We start from the raw sequence: 14,126 nt of genomic DNA on the forward strand, positions 1-14,126 counted from the left end.
AAAACAAAATGATGAAAACAATCAACAATTTTGCCCACATCAGCCTGCATTGCTGTCCTTAGTAATGTGTCACAAACTGAATTAATAAAGAGAAACTAAATGAGTCCATAATCTCCAAAGATCAAAAGAATATGCCTCCCCCCAGAGTGAGCATTCAGTACAGTTCCTACATTTTATACAGCAATCCTTTCTAATCTGTAGGGCCATACACCAAACTGGTAACAGAGGCTTTCTCTGAGAAGAGAATTAGAGGGAAGCAGATGATGGGAACCATATAATTATCATAACTGTACTGTTTGACTTTTTACAAGTTATTTCAGCATTACTTATACAATTTTTAAAATAGGTATTTTCTTACCTCATACCCCTCAGGATGGCCACTATCAAAAATACAGAAAATAACAAGTGTTGGAGAAGATACAGAGAAACTGGAACCCTTGTGCACTGTTGGTGGGATTATAAAATGGTGCAATCACTAAGGAAAACAATATGGAGGTTCTGTAAAAAATTAAAAATAGAATTACCATATGATTCAGCAACTCCCCTTTTGGGTATACATCCAAAAGAATTGAAAGCAGGGTCTCAGGGATGTATCTGCACACCCCTGTTCATAGCAGCATTATTCACAACAGCCAAAAGGTGAAAAGTCACCCAAGTGTCCATGGACAGATGCATGGATAAATAAAATGTATATACATACAATGAAATATTATATAGAACCTCGAGGATATTATGTTAAGAGAAATAAGTCAGCTCACAAAAGACAAATACTGTATGATTTCATCTATATGAAGTGTCTAAAGTAGTCAAATTCATAGAAACAGAAAGCAGACTGGTGGTTACCAGAAGCTGTGGGGGAGGAGAAAATGGGGAGGAGAAAATGGGAGTTTTTGTTTAATGGGTACAGAGTTTCAGTTTGGCAACATGAAAAAGTTCTGGATATCTTTTCCACAACAATGTGAATATATGTAACACAACTGATCTGTACACTTAAAAATGGTTAAGACGGTAAATTTTATGTTATGTGGGTTTTATCAGCATAATTTAAAACTAGGGAACTTAAAAAAAAATGCAACCAGAAAAAAAAAATAAACAGTATGCCTCCTCCTCCTCAAAAATAAGTATTTTCTCTCCAAAGCAGTAACCTTGATGGATCATACCAGAACCCACTGTAACTATTTATACAACAAATTAATAAAGGAAATTTACTTTTAATATGTGATCATACAGCTTCCATTTCTAAATGCCTTCACATCAAATTTTAAGCCTGTAAGAAAATCAGTCTCAATATATTCGAAATAAAAGCAGATTAGAAAATGAAATAAATTAAATTGTTTTAAAAAGAGAGGGGAGGATTTGTGAGGTTTTTGAAAATGTTAAACTGAGGAGGTCTATTTAAGTATGCCCAGAAATGAGTCTGAAAACGATGTTAACAATGGTTATCTACAGGTGGTAGGATTAAGGGTGATTCTTCAGTATTAACTGAATTTCCTGAAGTTTTTGCAATGAATATTAATTTGCTTTGTAACATGCAAGAAACAAAAATAGCTGGCTCCTGAGGATATTCTAAAGAATCTGTCAGAGAGTATGATGATAACTCCAAATGAAAAAGGACAAAATGTTTTGATCAGGGATGATATTCTGGAACAAATACATTGATCAGTGATGGCGTGTTTGGAAGAGATGTATTGACAAGATAATTAAATCTGTCCTCTCAATAACGACAGTTTTGACAGGCACTCATTTGGATGTATAAATCTGGGAGCACTTACACTTCAACAACAACAAGACAAACCACAATCATTTTAATCTGTTTCATAGTGAATGCATTATGAAGCCAATATTTTAAGAGTTCAGACTTTAACCAACAAAAAGAAAAACTGTCTTCCAACTATGACAAACATAGAACTATCTTATGATAAACTTTCAATTCTGTAATTCTGTACTGTGGTAACTGATATTTCCTAGTTCTTCCTCATCCAGTATAAACACACTGTGGTCTAAAGAGATAAGTGAAGAAAAAAAACCAAGGCTGTTTTCAAGATTAACATTATCTTTTTTTTTTTAAGAGAAAACCAGCTTCTATTTTATCTTTGGAGGGCAGAATTCACCCAAAATTAGGTCAACAAAGCAAAGCAAGTATGTTTCATTTGCAATTGTTTTACCTTTAAAAATAATCATTGGATTTTGTTAAATTCATGCAAAAAAATAATAAACTTGTCTGATAAACAGGAAGGAAATGTCAGAGCCAAAGAGTGAGATAATTGTTCGTTCAGGCAGGTTTTGAGTCATCTGGTTGGGCTGTACTGGTTTCACAGTCTTGGAACACAGATGACACATAATTTACCATGTTGCAAATTTATTTTGAACTTCCTCATTCAGACAGAAACTTAACAGTGCTTACCTAAAACTCCAAAAAATATATATATTTCTTTTCTCTTTTGGAATGGCATCCCAAGATCCATTCAATCTTTAATGAGTTAAGGAAATATGGGCAGGAAAAAAAGTCACAGAGGAACATTTACTTCAAGATTTGCCTTTCAAATGCTTCTACATTTTCAAACAACTAAAAAAAATTCCATTTTCTAAGAGGAAGAGGTATTCTGTCAAAGTAAAGTCTATCTAGACCCAAGTTTCGTTTCCTAATAGACCGCTGTGTGCACAGAGAATGCCGAACTCACTGACAACAAACTGCCTTCAACCTCATCTCAGTTATTCACAGGCTTTTCCTTCTTTAAGGAAAAGGAAACTACAACATTCTTTTGGAAAAAAAATCATGGGCAAGGCTCAATTCAGCTGATGACAATCTGGATTCATAATGAAAATCTCTGTGAAAATAAGGAACAAAAACAAGAGAAGTCAATATTTGGACTAAACACAGCAATTTTTAACAGTGCTCCCGAAAGATGTGACTCCACACACAGGCTCAGTCAATATTTGCCAAGTGAGGTAAGTCATCAACAAACGATTTAGGAAACTTGTTTGAGTCCCTGTATCACTTGGTTCTTACTCAGTCACCAGTTTAACCCATGTCATAATACGACACACGAAGCAGCACCTCTAATGGGAGAGGAGATTCATTTCAGCAAGCACAAAGAAAAGCAGGCTGTTATTTCACAAGGACTGACGTCTATGGAATGGGGGAAAAAACAAAAATGAACCTTTATTATTTTCATATATCCTATTTAAAAAGACTGTTCAAAGGAATGAATAGGAACATCTGAAAAAAAGAAACCACTGGGTATTGCTCCCAACTAAAGCAATGAACATGCACTTGTGAACCTATCTCTAGCTCCCACAGAGGGCTCCTCATCCTCACCCAAGCAAACAAAGACGTCCTTAAGTTGGAGCCAGTGTGGGCTTTGAACAAAACACGCTGCATTGCTTCAAAGACTTAGAAAGAAGTAGGAAGACAAAGCGTGACTGTATTTAAAGTGCCTTTAAAACAATATTCATTCAAAATACAACTTACTGTCTATAATGGCATTATCATGAAAATATAGCTTAATATTCAAAGTTATAGGCTCTCGGCATAATGAAAACTCTACAACCCTTGCTCTAAATTCTTCCTTCTACAAGTTTTAGTGTACAATGAACACAAGTTTTAAAACCCACTAAATTAAGAAACTGGCACTGTTCCAGTTTTCTAATAAAACTGGCATAAGGCCATGCAAAAATCAGGAAAAACTCAGCAAAAGTGAAAAACAAATAGCTTCCAAATTCTAAAGTATACCTCTAGACTGAGTTTTTTTTTCCCCTGAAAATATCCACATAAAGTTTCATGCTGTATGCACTAACCATAAATTTCCGCTTAAGCATTACTGGGGAAAATTAACTGATACAAACTATAATTCCTCAAGGAGAATTCCCTCGGAGATGTTTTAACTGTAAGGGCAAAAAATCTTTATTATCTTTCAAAATATGTGACATTTAAAATAATATTCAAGTAAAATAAACTTACAGTACTTTTCCAATTTGCGGATGATTTTCCTTTTCCAGTTATCAGTGTAATTCTCCCCTTAGTTTGTACTAGTAACATACTATTCACGATAAGAAAATTAATTTCAGGACTTCCCTGATGGCATGGTGGTTAAGAATCCACCCGCCAATGCAGGGGACATGGGTTCGAGCCCTGGTCTGGGAAGATCCCACGTGTCGTGGAGCAACTAAGCCCGTGCACCACAACTACTGAAGCCCACACTCTAAAGCCCACAAGCCACAACTACTGAGCCCGTGTGCCACAACTACTGACGCCCGCGTGCTCTAGAGCCCGTGGGCCGCAACTACTGAAGCCCGTGCGCTCTAGGGCCTGCATGCCACAACTACCGAGCCCGTGTGCTGCAACTACTGAAGCCTGCACGCCTAGAGCCCGTGCTCCGCCACAAGAAGCCATCAAGCCACTGCAATGAGAAGCCCGCGCACCGCAACAAAGAGCAGCCCCTGCTCGACGCAACTAGAGAAAGCCTGTGCTCACCAAGGAAGACCCAACGCAGCCAAAAAAAAAAAAAAAGAAAATTTAATTCAGAAAGATAGGCAATAAAGGCATTACATCAAGACCAAAGAGCCACAATAGGTAATAATGCCTTATAGCCAAGGATACGGTCACCTCAGGCTCCTATGAGCAGTGAGCTCTGAACGAAGCTCACATTTCCGTCCTTCAGGAAGGAAGTGATGCCGACCAGCTTTCACTAGGCCATCTTTTGGCCCTTGAAGCATCTGATGATTCCTCCATCTCCAGCCCACATCTCTCTCAGGAAAACTACTCACTCCTGGATTCCATGTCAACTGATTACCACCTCTTAATGTCCACAGATACTTCTCCAAGTCCAACCTATTCAAAAGCAAGTTATCACCTCCCTGCAAACCGAACTCAGCCTTCTTCCACTTTCCCATCTCAATCAACAGTTCTAAGAGCCACTCAACTTTCCAAGCCAAAAGCCTGGGCAGCATCCTTAAATTCTCCTTCTCCCAACTCTGCCACATCCAATGAACTACCAAGATTTGACACTAAAAAATACTTTTGGAAAGTCCCAAGACTGTGCACCACCATAACACTACCGTAGCAGCCTCCTACAAGACGCCAACTAAAAGTTATTAATAGCTCACATTTACAGAGAACTTACTTTGTACCAAACACTGTGCTAAACTTTGGGTCTGAGTTAATTTAATCCACGCAACAATTTAAGGTTGGTACTAGTCTTTTTTTTTTTACATCTTTATTGGAGTATAATTGCTTTACAATGGTGTGTTAGTTTCTGCTTTATAACAAAGTGAATCAGTTATACATATACATATGTTCCCATATCTCTTCCCTCTTGCATCTCCCTCCCTCCCACCCTCCCTACCCACCCCTCCAGGCGGTGATCTCCCTGTGCTATGTGGCTGCTTCCGGTACTAGTCTTATCCTTGTTTTATAGATGAGGACACAGCTACAGAGTGGCTACAGAGACACTTTAGTGTCTCACCCTAGGTAACACGGTTTTAACTTGGCACTGAACTCTCACTTCTGTGTCCTTGCATGAGCTTTTCTGCTCTGCTTGGAAGGCCCTTTCAACCATGTCTGCTCAGCTTCAAAGGCATGTTCTCCTCTATCAAGTCTCCTGATGCCCCCTGCTGGTGCTTGTTCCTCTAAGTCAGTAGTTCTCAAGGTTGGCTACATGCCCTATATGCCCTATAAACTAGATGCCTAAATGTCAACCCCAGAGATTGTGATAGCACTGGTCTGGGTGCAGTCTGGGCACAGGGACATATAAAAGCAACCCAGGTGGGTCTAATATGCAGGCAAGGTTCAGACCTACTGCTCTACATTTCCCCAACCCTTTTACATCAGAGCACTTATCCCACTGCATCTGAATGAACTGTTCCTGTCTGTGCCACTAATTACATTGTGAGCTCCTGAAACCCAAGTTTCACAGTCATCTGGGGGGCTTTCTCAAAACTAGAGATTCCTGGACCTCACTTAAAAACTAAATCTGACCCATGGTCAGGGCCTTGGAAACTGTCTCACAAATAATTCTGATATGTGGCCAAATTGGGGGACTCTCTCCTAGGTAAAAAATGGGTCTTTTCATTTATACCTGCCAAGGTACCGCAAAGTGCCCAGCCCATAGATGAACTGTGATAAACATTTGTGCAACAAATGAAATCTAGTAACATGAATCTGAAGACTGGGTGTATGTAGTCAGTATTCAAGCTTCTTGCAGCAGCACCTGGAAAAGCTGCTTCCTGCAATAGAATGCAAACACTGGGCAGCTTTTCAAATGTGTTTTGTGATCCACCAGTGCCCCCTACTGACTTGAAGATGGACAGCTAAATCAAAACAATGGTTAAAACAAATATTTTAATTGTATATGCATATTACTAGCCACACAAACTGTACTTTTTCCACCAACAACTATACTATTAACTCTTCTGCCCTCCAGTCCTAGTTGACCCAAGCTGATCAAGCCCTACCATGTGCTCAGCCCCACTCCCGGGCTGCGATCATGAAAGACGGCCAGTAGCAGTTCTCAGCAGCGCCCTCAAAGCCTCTCACTTATCTTTTTTGTTCTTTGGTCAATGCCTCTTCCAAATCCCACCACACTCATAAAATCTCTCACCTGGAAAACACAAGAAACCATTCATCTACCAGTTTGCCTCAGTTCTTACTATTCATATTACTATGACAGGAGACGAGCAGCATCTACATCACCCAGGAGCTTGTTAGAAAATGAGGACTCTGAGGCCCCCACCCAGACCTCCTGGATCAGAATCTGCATTTTAACAAGAGTCGCATGCACATGAAAGCTTCAGAAGCACTGGTCCTCACCTACTAGACCTGACACCGCCATTTTATGACAAATAATTTTCTAAGTAACTCTTGCTATCTTGAAGTAAAATTCATCACCCACCTACATACATAAGTCCAAAAAAAAAAGAGACCCATATATTAATTTGACGGTAACACAATGGAGAACAAAAAGGAGAGACTTATAAGCGTTATATTTCAGCATATGAATGTTCAACACAACTAAATTAAAGATGTGAAGTTTCCAACCAAGTTTCTAAAACACGCTCGAGGCAGGTGATACCATCCAGATGAGAACCACTAGTCTACAATTACTGCCATCCTTCGCTCCCTTCCATCTCACAGGTGGAAGGGACTATCTCTCCTCCTTTTCAAAGCTAAGGAATTCTCTTTTATAAAAGTTCCCTCCCTACATTCCTCCCGAGGCCATAAACGTTGCCAAATCTTGAATACTGGAACAACCACAAAACAACTCTAGAATCTTGACCAAACATGTCCCTCTAGTTACTATATTCTCCCTCCTTCCCTTGACAGTCAAGCTTATAAATCCCATTTACTCATATTTCAGCTACCAACCCATATTAATCTAGCTTTCACTTCCATCAGTAAACCTACATGTATAAACATTGTGAAAGCCTTCCAACCAAATTGCCCAAAACAGTGAACACTTCTCCAAACCCATCTAACTCATCTTTCTGTAATAGACATTGTCGTTGCACATCTAGTCTCCACTCCCCCATTGTGTTCATGGATTCATTTCTCTCCCAGGTGATTAATGTAGTGATCCCATTCTGAGCTGATCCTGTTTAGTCTAAGCCAATCAGGGCATGGCATTCCCCTGGCACTGGCTATTGGGTCAGGGGCGCTGGTCCAATCAGACTGAAGAGTGTAATCCAAGTCTGGGAATTTTGTCGTCTCTCTTTCTCTTGCTCTAGTGGATGGGAAAGCATGTGTTACTGGCCGTCATCTTGCAACCATAAGGGGAACCAATCTTACTTCGGAAAGCCAAGAAAAGAGATGGGGACCTTGAGGACATCGTTGACCCACCAGAGTCCACCCTTCCTCTGGACTTTGTGAGATAATTTTCCTTACTATTTAAGCAATTGGGTTTCCCCAACTGGAAGGACCCTAACAAAGCCTGTCCTTGAAACTTTCCTCCCTTAATTTTCTAAACATCACTCTTGTGCTCCTACTTCTACTTATCAAAAGTTGCTTCTCGAAAATCTCTGGCCTCCCCTCTTCCTCTTCCTCCTCCTTACATTTTGGTATCCACCAAGGTCTGTCGTGAGTTTTTCTACTCAAAGCACACATTTCAACAATTTCAGCTCCCTTTAGCTTTCCCTTGATACAGCACAGCTGAGCTACTGGCACTTCCTCAATGGAGTACCACTGCTGCTGTTCCCCAGCTCATCCACCTGAGGAACTCCTGTCTCTCAAAACTTGTCTCCCCTGAAGTCCCCAGGGGTTCCTTGCCTTTTTTGTGCCATAGACCTCTTTGGCAGTCTGGTGAGCCCTATGGACCCCTTCTCAAAATAATGCTTCTAATTGCATAAATGTCAATTATAGTGCAATATAATTGTTTTTAAGACCCAAAATCTGATACAGTAATATGTGCTTCTTTATTAGCTCATTAATACTAAAAAGACCTAGTAGTGAGTCATAACTACTATAACTTTGATGTAGTGATGAGCATAAATGATATTTGGAGATCTGCAACAACTGTAATGTGACATGAAAATGTCTGTGACATGCACTGGTCCTGTTAACTTCGACTGGTGACAGGTACTGCTACTACTACTGTAGTTTGTTGCTGTAGTAGCTTATTAAATGAATTGCTCCCAATCAACCACATGTCCTCACATCCATGCTCTGTGTAGTCCCCCACCACATTGATTCTAGGCTTGGTCATATGACTCATTATGACACCAACAAATGTGGTGCAAGCAGGTGTTTAGCATCAGGACTAGCCTTCTTGGAACCCAGGAACCATGTTAGGAAGCCCAAGATGGCCACACTGAGGGGCCCTAGACCCACAGATATGGTATTAAGTCCACCTCATAGTCTAGCACCAGCTGAATTCAGCCACTGGGAGATGCCAGCAGAACTGCCCAGCCAACCTATAGATGGTGAGAAATAATAAATCATTGTTGTTTTAAGGTCGTTATCTGGAAATAGATAACAAACAGTTACCTACATTCATAACTGAAGGAAATGCTAAACTGCAGTGAAAGATTAGTGAAAAAGAGCATTTTTCCCCTCAGAGTTCAGGGACCTCCTGAATGCTATTCACAGACCCTCTGAAGGGCCAATAACCACAAACCCCTGGTAAGACAGATTCCTGCTCTTTTTACTACCACAGTACATTGATAGCCATATAAACTGATCACAGCATATCCTTTGCTGTTCCAACCTTAAAGCTGCGCCAAGCTCCTAGCACATAATAGATGTTCAACAAAAATTTATCAAATGAACCAAGTTTCTTACGGGATCTGTTGTCCTAACTAAACGGTGAGCTGCCTGAAAACAAAATCAAAGCAAATACTTGGATGTCACTTCTATGTGCCAGGACCTCTTCCAAGTGCTTAACACATACTAACTTATTCCTTATAACAACCCTAAGAGGTAGATGTTATTTCCCCAACTTCACCAATGGGAAAACAGGCTCAGAGAGGTTAAGTGACTTGTCCAAGGTGACACAGCTAGAAAGTGGCAATGCCAGGACTGGATGGCCAAATCCATGTTCTGATTTTATTGTCTGTCCTAATGCACCCAAAGCACATTGCAGAAGCTCAATAAGACTTTTAAATGAGTAGGGCAATTCTGAGATTTCATTAGCAATATTTTATGGGTGCACTGCTTCTTCAAGACTCGATTTGTAGACTCCTTTCTAGTAGCCTGTGATTTGTTTTTCATGATAGAAAATATCATTTACTTTTTTTAAAACTAGGAGAATAACACCTTCATGTGTACAGATTTTCGAAACAGTCTTCCCTGTAAAAGTGTATTTCTTTCAAAGGACACGAGTTCATAGAATGTAAAGAAGGGAGCTGACCTATCCATACTATATACTGTTCACTGGAAATGGCAGAGAAGTTCCAACTTCTCTCTCTCACCCAGCCATTCCCATGCCAGCCTCCCCGACCTCCTGCAGCAGCTTCTCTGAAGGTGACCCTCCCCCATTCATACACCAGGTTCTGAAACCTGACCTTGTCAGGCAACCAGAACCGAACCCCGCAGTGCCCTGAGGTGGCCTAACCCTACTCACGAACCCAAGAGGGCACCAAACGGAGGGTGGATACTTTGTACTTTAATTTTTTAAGTGTTTTATTCACGAAAGCACAACCCAAAGGGCCCCACCCACCCACCCCCGGGTCTCACGCCTCAGTCCGGCAGCGCCTCGCTCCAAGCGGACCGCTGAATGAACTGCGGGGCCGGGACGCAGCCGGCCCGGAGGCGGGAAAAACCTCGGGGCGAGCCGGGCCTGGTCCCCGGAGAGGCCCACTAGAGCGCGGGGGGGGGGGGGTCCGGGAGGCCGGGAAGGGGCGGTGACAGCTGTGACCCGGCTCCACTCTCTCACCTTGAACATGTCTCTGGCAGCGGCTTCTCCGGCGGGTGTCACCCGGCCTTGACCCCGCCCACTACAGAGAGGTGGCTACGGCGGCCGGCTAGGGCCCGATTCCTCCGACGCAAACGGGCCGCGGTGCGGGTGACGACCGTACAGCCAATTCGATCCGGCCAAGGCTTAGCTAGGAAGCCTCGGCTGGAAACCGCGACGTTGAGCTGCAGCGCGTCGCGCCTCGAGCGGCGAGCGAACGCAAGCCCCGCCTCTCAGAGGCTCCACCCCTGCGCCGGCGGTTGCTAGGCGGCGGGAAAGCGCCACCTCAGTGTGGGCGGCACGCGGGGGTGAAAGGAGGGAGGTCCCGGCCCCGCGCCCCGCTGGGAATCGGCCTTCGCCGTTGCGATTGGGCGCCCAGTGGTGTGGGCTGAGAATCGTGTGTGCGGAGGCCGCCGGGCGGGGGCGCTCGGCAGGCCTCGGGCGGCTTCGAAAGCCTAGCAGCCGCAGCCGCCGACCTCTGGGGCCTGGATTTACCTCACAAAAGGTTTTTAGTTTTGTGGGGATTTTGTTGTTGTTGTTGTTTTACTCTGGGCTGGACATTTCTAAGATTTTAAATTTTAACTAATTTGCCACGTCATTTAATCTCGAAAGACCTGACATTTTTTTTCCTCTTGAAAATGCTTAAGCTTCTGTCCCTCACTGGGAATCAAATGTTTGTCCCTTAATACTAGTAGAAATAAGTAGTAATGACAATAATTATCTTATTAACAAGAGTAGCAACCACCAATAGCGTTTACTATATGCCAAGCTCTGACCTAAACTCCTTGTCCATAGTCGTCTTCTCTTTCCAACAACCCAAGTAGGTGGGCACGATTATTACTTCCCATCTAATAGATGAAGAAACTGAGGCACAGACAAGTAATATGTGCAAGGCCACACAGAAGGAAAGTGGGAAGTCTGGATCCAATCTAAGTTGTCGGCCTTTAAAGCCTGTGATCTCACCTAAACAATTGTTACAGTGGCTCATAAGGGTAGTGTTCTGTATTTCATTCTGTATTTTATATTCTAACCCTATAGCAAGTGTAAGCCCATCCAGGCAGGCATCCAGAAGATTGGGGGGATTTTTGTGGTGCTGTGTCACTGCCCTCCAGCCAAAGACCACTAAGAACACATCTGTAGTTGAACAAGTTGGGTTTTTTTCTTGTTGCTGCTAGGAAAACGCACACCTTGGGAAACAGTGGGGAATCTCAGTAAGAGGGTGTTAGAAAGATTTATTCTAGGATTTGGGCTTTGGTTGGGTGATTTGGGGGCGGGTTCAAGGACGCAGGGCTTTGCTCTGGGTTCGGTGGTGTTAGGAAGCCAGGGTTAACACTAAAGCCCAGCTGTGAGTGCCAGGCCAGGTCCTGGATGTTTTTATTTTAATATAGATTTATTTATTTATTTATTTATGGCTGCATTGGGTCTTCATTGCTGCACGTGGGCTTTTCTCTAGTTGTGGTGAGCAGGGGCTACTCTTCATTGCGGTGTGCAGGCTTCTCATTGTGGTGGCTTCTCTTTTTGCGGACCACGGGCTCTAGGCACACGGGCTTCAGCAGTTGTGGCTCGCGGGCTCAGTAGTTGTGGCTTGCGGGCTCTAGAGCGTAGGCTCAGTAGTTGTGGTGCATGGGCTTAGTTGCTCTGTGCCATGTGGGATCTTCCTGGACCAGGGCTTGAACCCGTGTCTTCTGCACTGGCAGGTGGATTCTTAACCACTGCGCCACCAGGGAAGCCCCAGCTCCTGGATATTAAGGAATGCTTTTCTCTTTCTCGAGAGAATAGTGTATTCCAAGCCATCCACATCCCCATCCCTAAGGAGAAATATTAAGGAGACTCTGAAGGCTCTGCATCAGTAATGAAATGTAGTATGCATATAAAAGTGTGACTTATAAGTGATAAATTAAGGCAGGAATTCTTAATTTAGGGGGTACATGAACTTGGGGAAAAACTGCAACTTTATTTTCACTAACGTCTAACTGAACTTTAGCATTTCTTTCAATTATAGTGTAGGTAACAAAACACAGTAGTATCAGCAGCACCTGTGACTTTGTCATCCATAGAAAGCACAGTATTTTCATATCATGTTACAGTCACGGCAGATTTCTTGAAATATCGTTTCTGCTCATTACCACTTCACAAGTACAGTGATTATTAGCACTCTCGTATTACTTAATGCATAAAGAAGACACATTTCTATAATTTTGTTTTTGAAAATGTTTTGACAATGATTTCAGTATAATTGGAGTCTTTTGTAATCCCATATAGTTTATGTTATGTGTCTTAAAAAACATAGTTCGTAGAAGGAGTTTGTCCATAGGGGTCCATGGCACCAAAAGAAAAGATAAAGAGGACCTGGTTTAGTACAAGATACTAAGCAGTGACTAAGAATTTGGCAGCTGCTTCCAAATTGGAGTAATGTGTCAAAGGATAGAAAATCAGAAATGAAATCAGATCACTTACTACATGTCCTCTCACTTTACCAGGGAGGGAACTGAGCTCCTGAAAGGTTAAGGGACTTGCCCAAAGTCTCACAGCTATTCCATGGTAAAACCAGGATGAAAAGTTTTTGGAAAGCATGTAAAAACCCTCCACTCTGATAGGCACTGGGGATTCCATGGTTAGCAAAATGCCTCCTGCCTTCAACAAGCTTGTGGGGTGGCAGCCAAGAAACCAAATTATGATACAATACGAGAAGTACTGTAAAAGAAAAACATATACAGTATTATGGGACCTTGGAGACAGTAGTCAGTAGTTCTGGAAAAAAGATAGTGGAAAACTTCAGGGAAGAGGCATCAATTAGCTGGGGTCTTGAAGGATGAATTGATGTTTGCTGGTGGTAGGGAAGTCATTCCAGGTAGAGGAAATGGCATGATCAGCAGCACAGAGTCGTAAAACATTGATTTTGGCAAGAAGTTCTTGTTCTCACAGAGTATAGAGAGGAATGCTAGTGGAAAGTTGATATTTTGAGATTTGAGAAAGAATGGAACTGGATTGTGAAAAGAGTTGAATGCAATTCTAAGGAGTCTGGACTTTAGCTTGGAGGAAATGAGGTGTCCCTGAAAGATTTTAAGTTGAAGAGTGATAAGGTTGGATTATTGCTCTGAAAAGTTAACTCCAGCTGCAGTGTGGAGGATGGAAGAGACTGCAGACAGGGAGACAAGTTAGAAGGCTATGGATAGATCCACTTGTCTTTCCCATATACCTCATAATATTTGTAGTACACAAAGAATGTAAGCAACATTAAGAGATCTAGGAATAAAGACGCGGACATAGAGAATAGACTTGAGGACACGGGGAGGGGGAAGGGTAAGCTGGGAGGAAGTGAGAGAGTGGTATGGACATATATACACTACCAAATGCAAAATAGCTAGCTAGTGGGAAGCAGCCGCGTAGCACAGGGAGATCAGCTCGGTGCTTTGTGACCACCTAGAGGGGTGGGATAGGGAGGGTGGGAGGGAGACGCAAGAGGGAAGAGATATGGGGACATATGTATATGTATAACGGATTCACTTTGTTATAAAGCGGAAACTAACACACCATTGTAAAGCAATTATACTCCAATAAAGATGTTAAAAAAAAAAGAAAAAAAAGTGTTACTAGTGACTCAAAAAAAAAAAGAGATCTATGAAACCTTCCTTTTTCAGGGGTTCTGGAATTAGCACAACAATCATAATGGCACTTGAGTCTCATCCAAACAGTGTAATAACATAGATTGTGACCTCAAATGTTTAATTTATGTATTTCAGA

General features: G+C 42.1%; 1 protein-coding gene across 1 annotated transcript in view; it reads right to left on the bottom strand.

The window, feature by feature from the left end:
• APOO (apolipoprotein O) overlaps positions 1-10,588 on the bottom strand; it is a 58,116-nt gene extending 47,528 nt beyond the window's left edge. The window contains exon 1 of the mRNA XM_082681155.1: positions 10,365-10,588. Coding sequence (XP_082537281.1) covers positions 10,365-10,373 — 9 coding nt within the window. The 5' untranslated portion in view covers positions 10,374-10,588. The remainder of the gene's footprint in view (positions 1-10,364) is intronic.
• Between the last annotated feature and the right edge of the window lie 3,538 nt (positions 10,589-14,126).

This window comes from Grampus griseus (genome assembly GCF_964374135.1).
Source record: "Grampus griseus genome assembly, chromosome: X".
Lineage (NCBI taxonomy): Eukaryota > Metazoa > Chordata > Mammalia > Artiodactyla > Delphinidae > Grampus > Grampus griseus.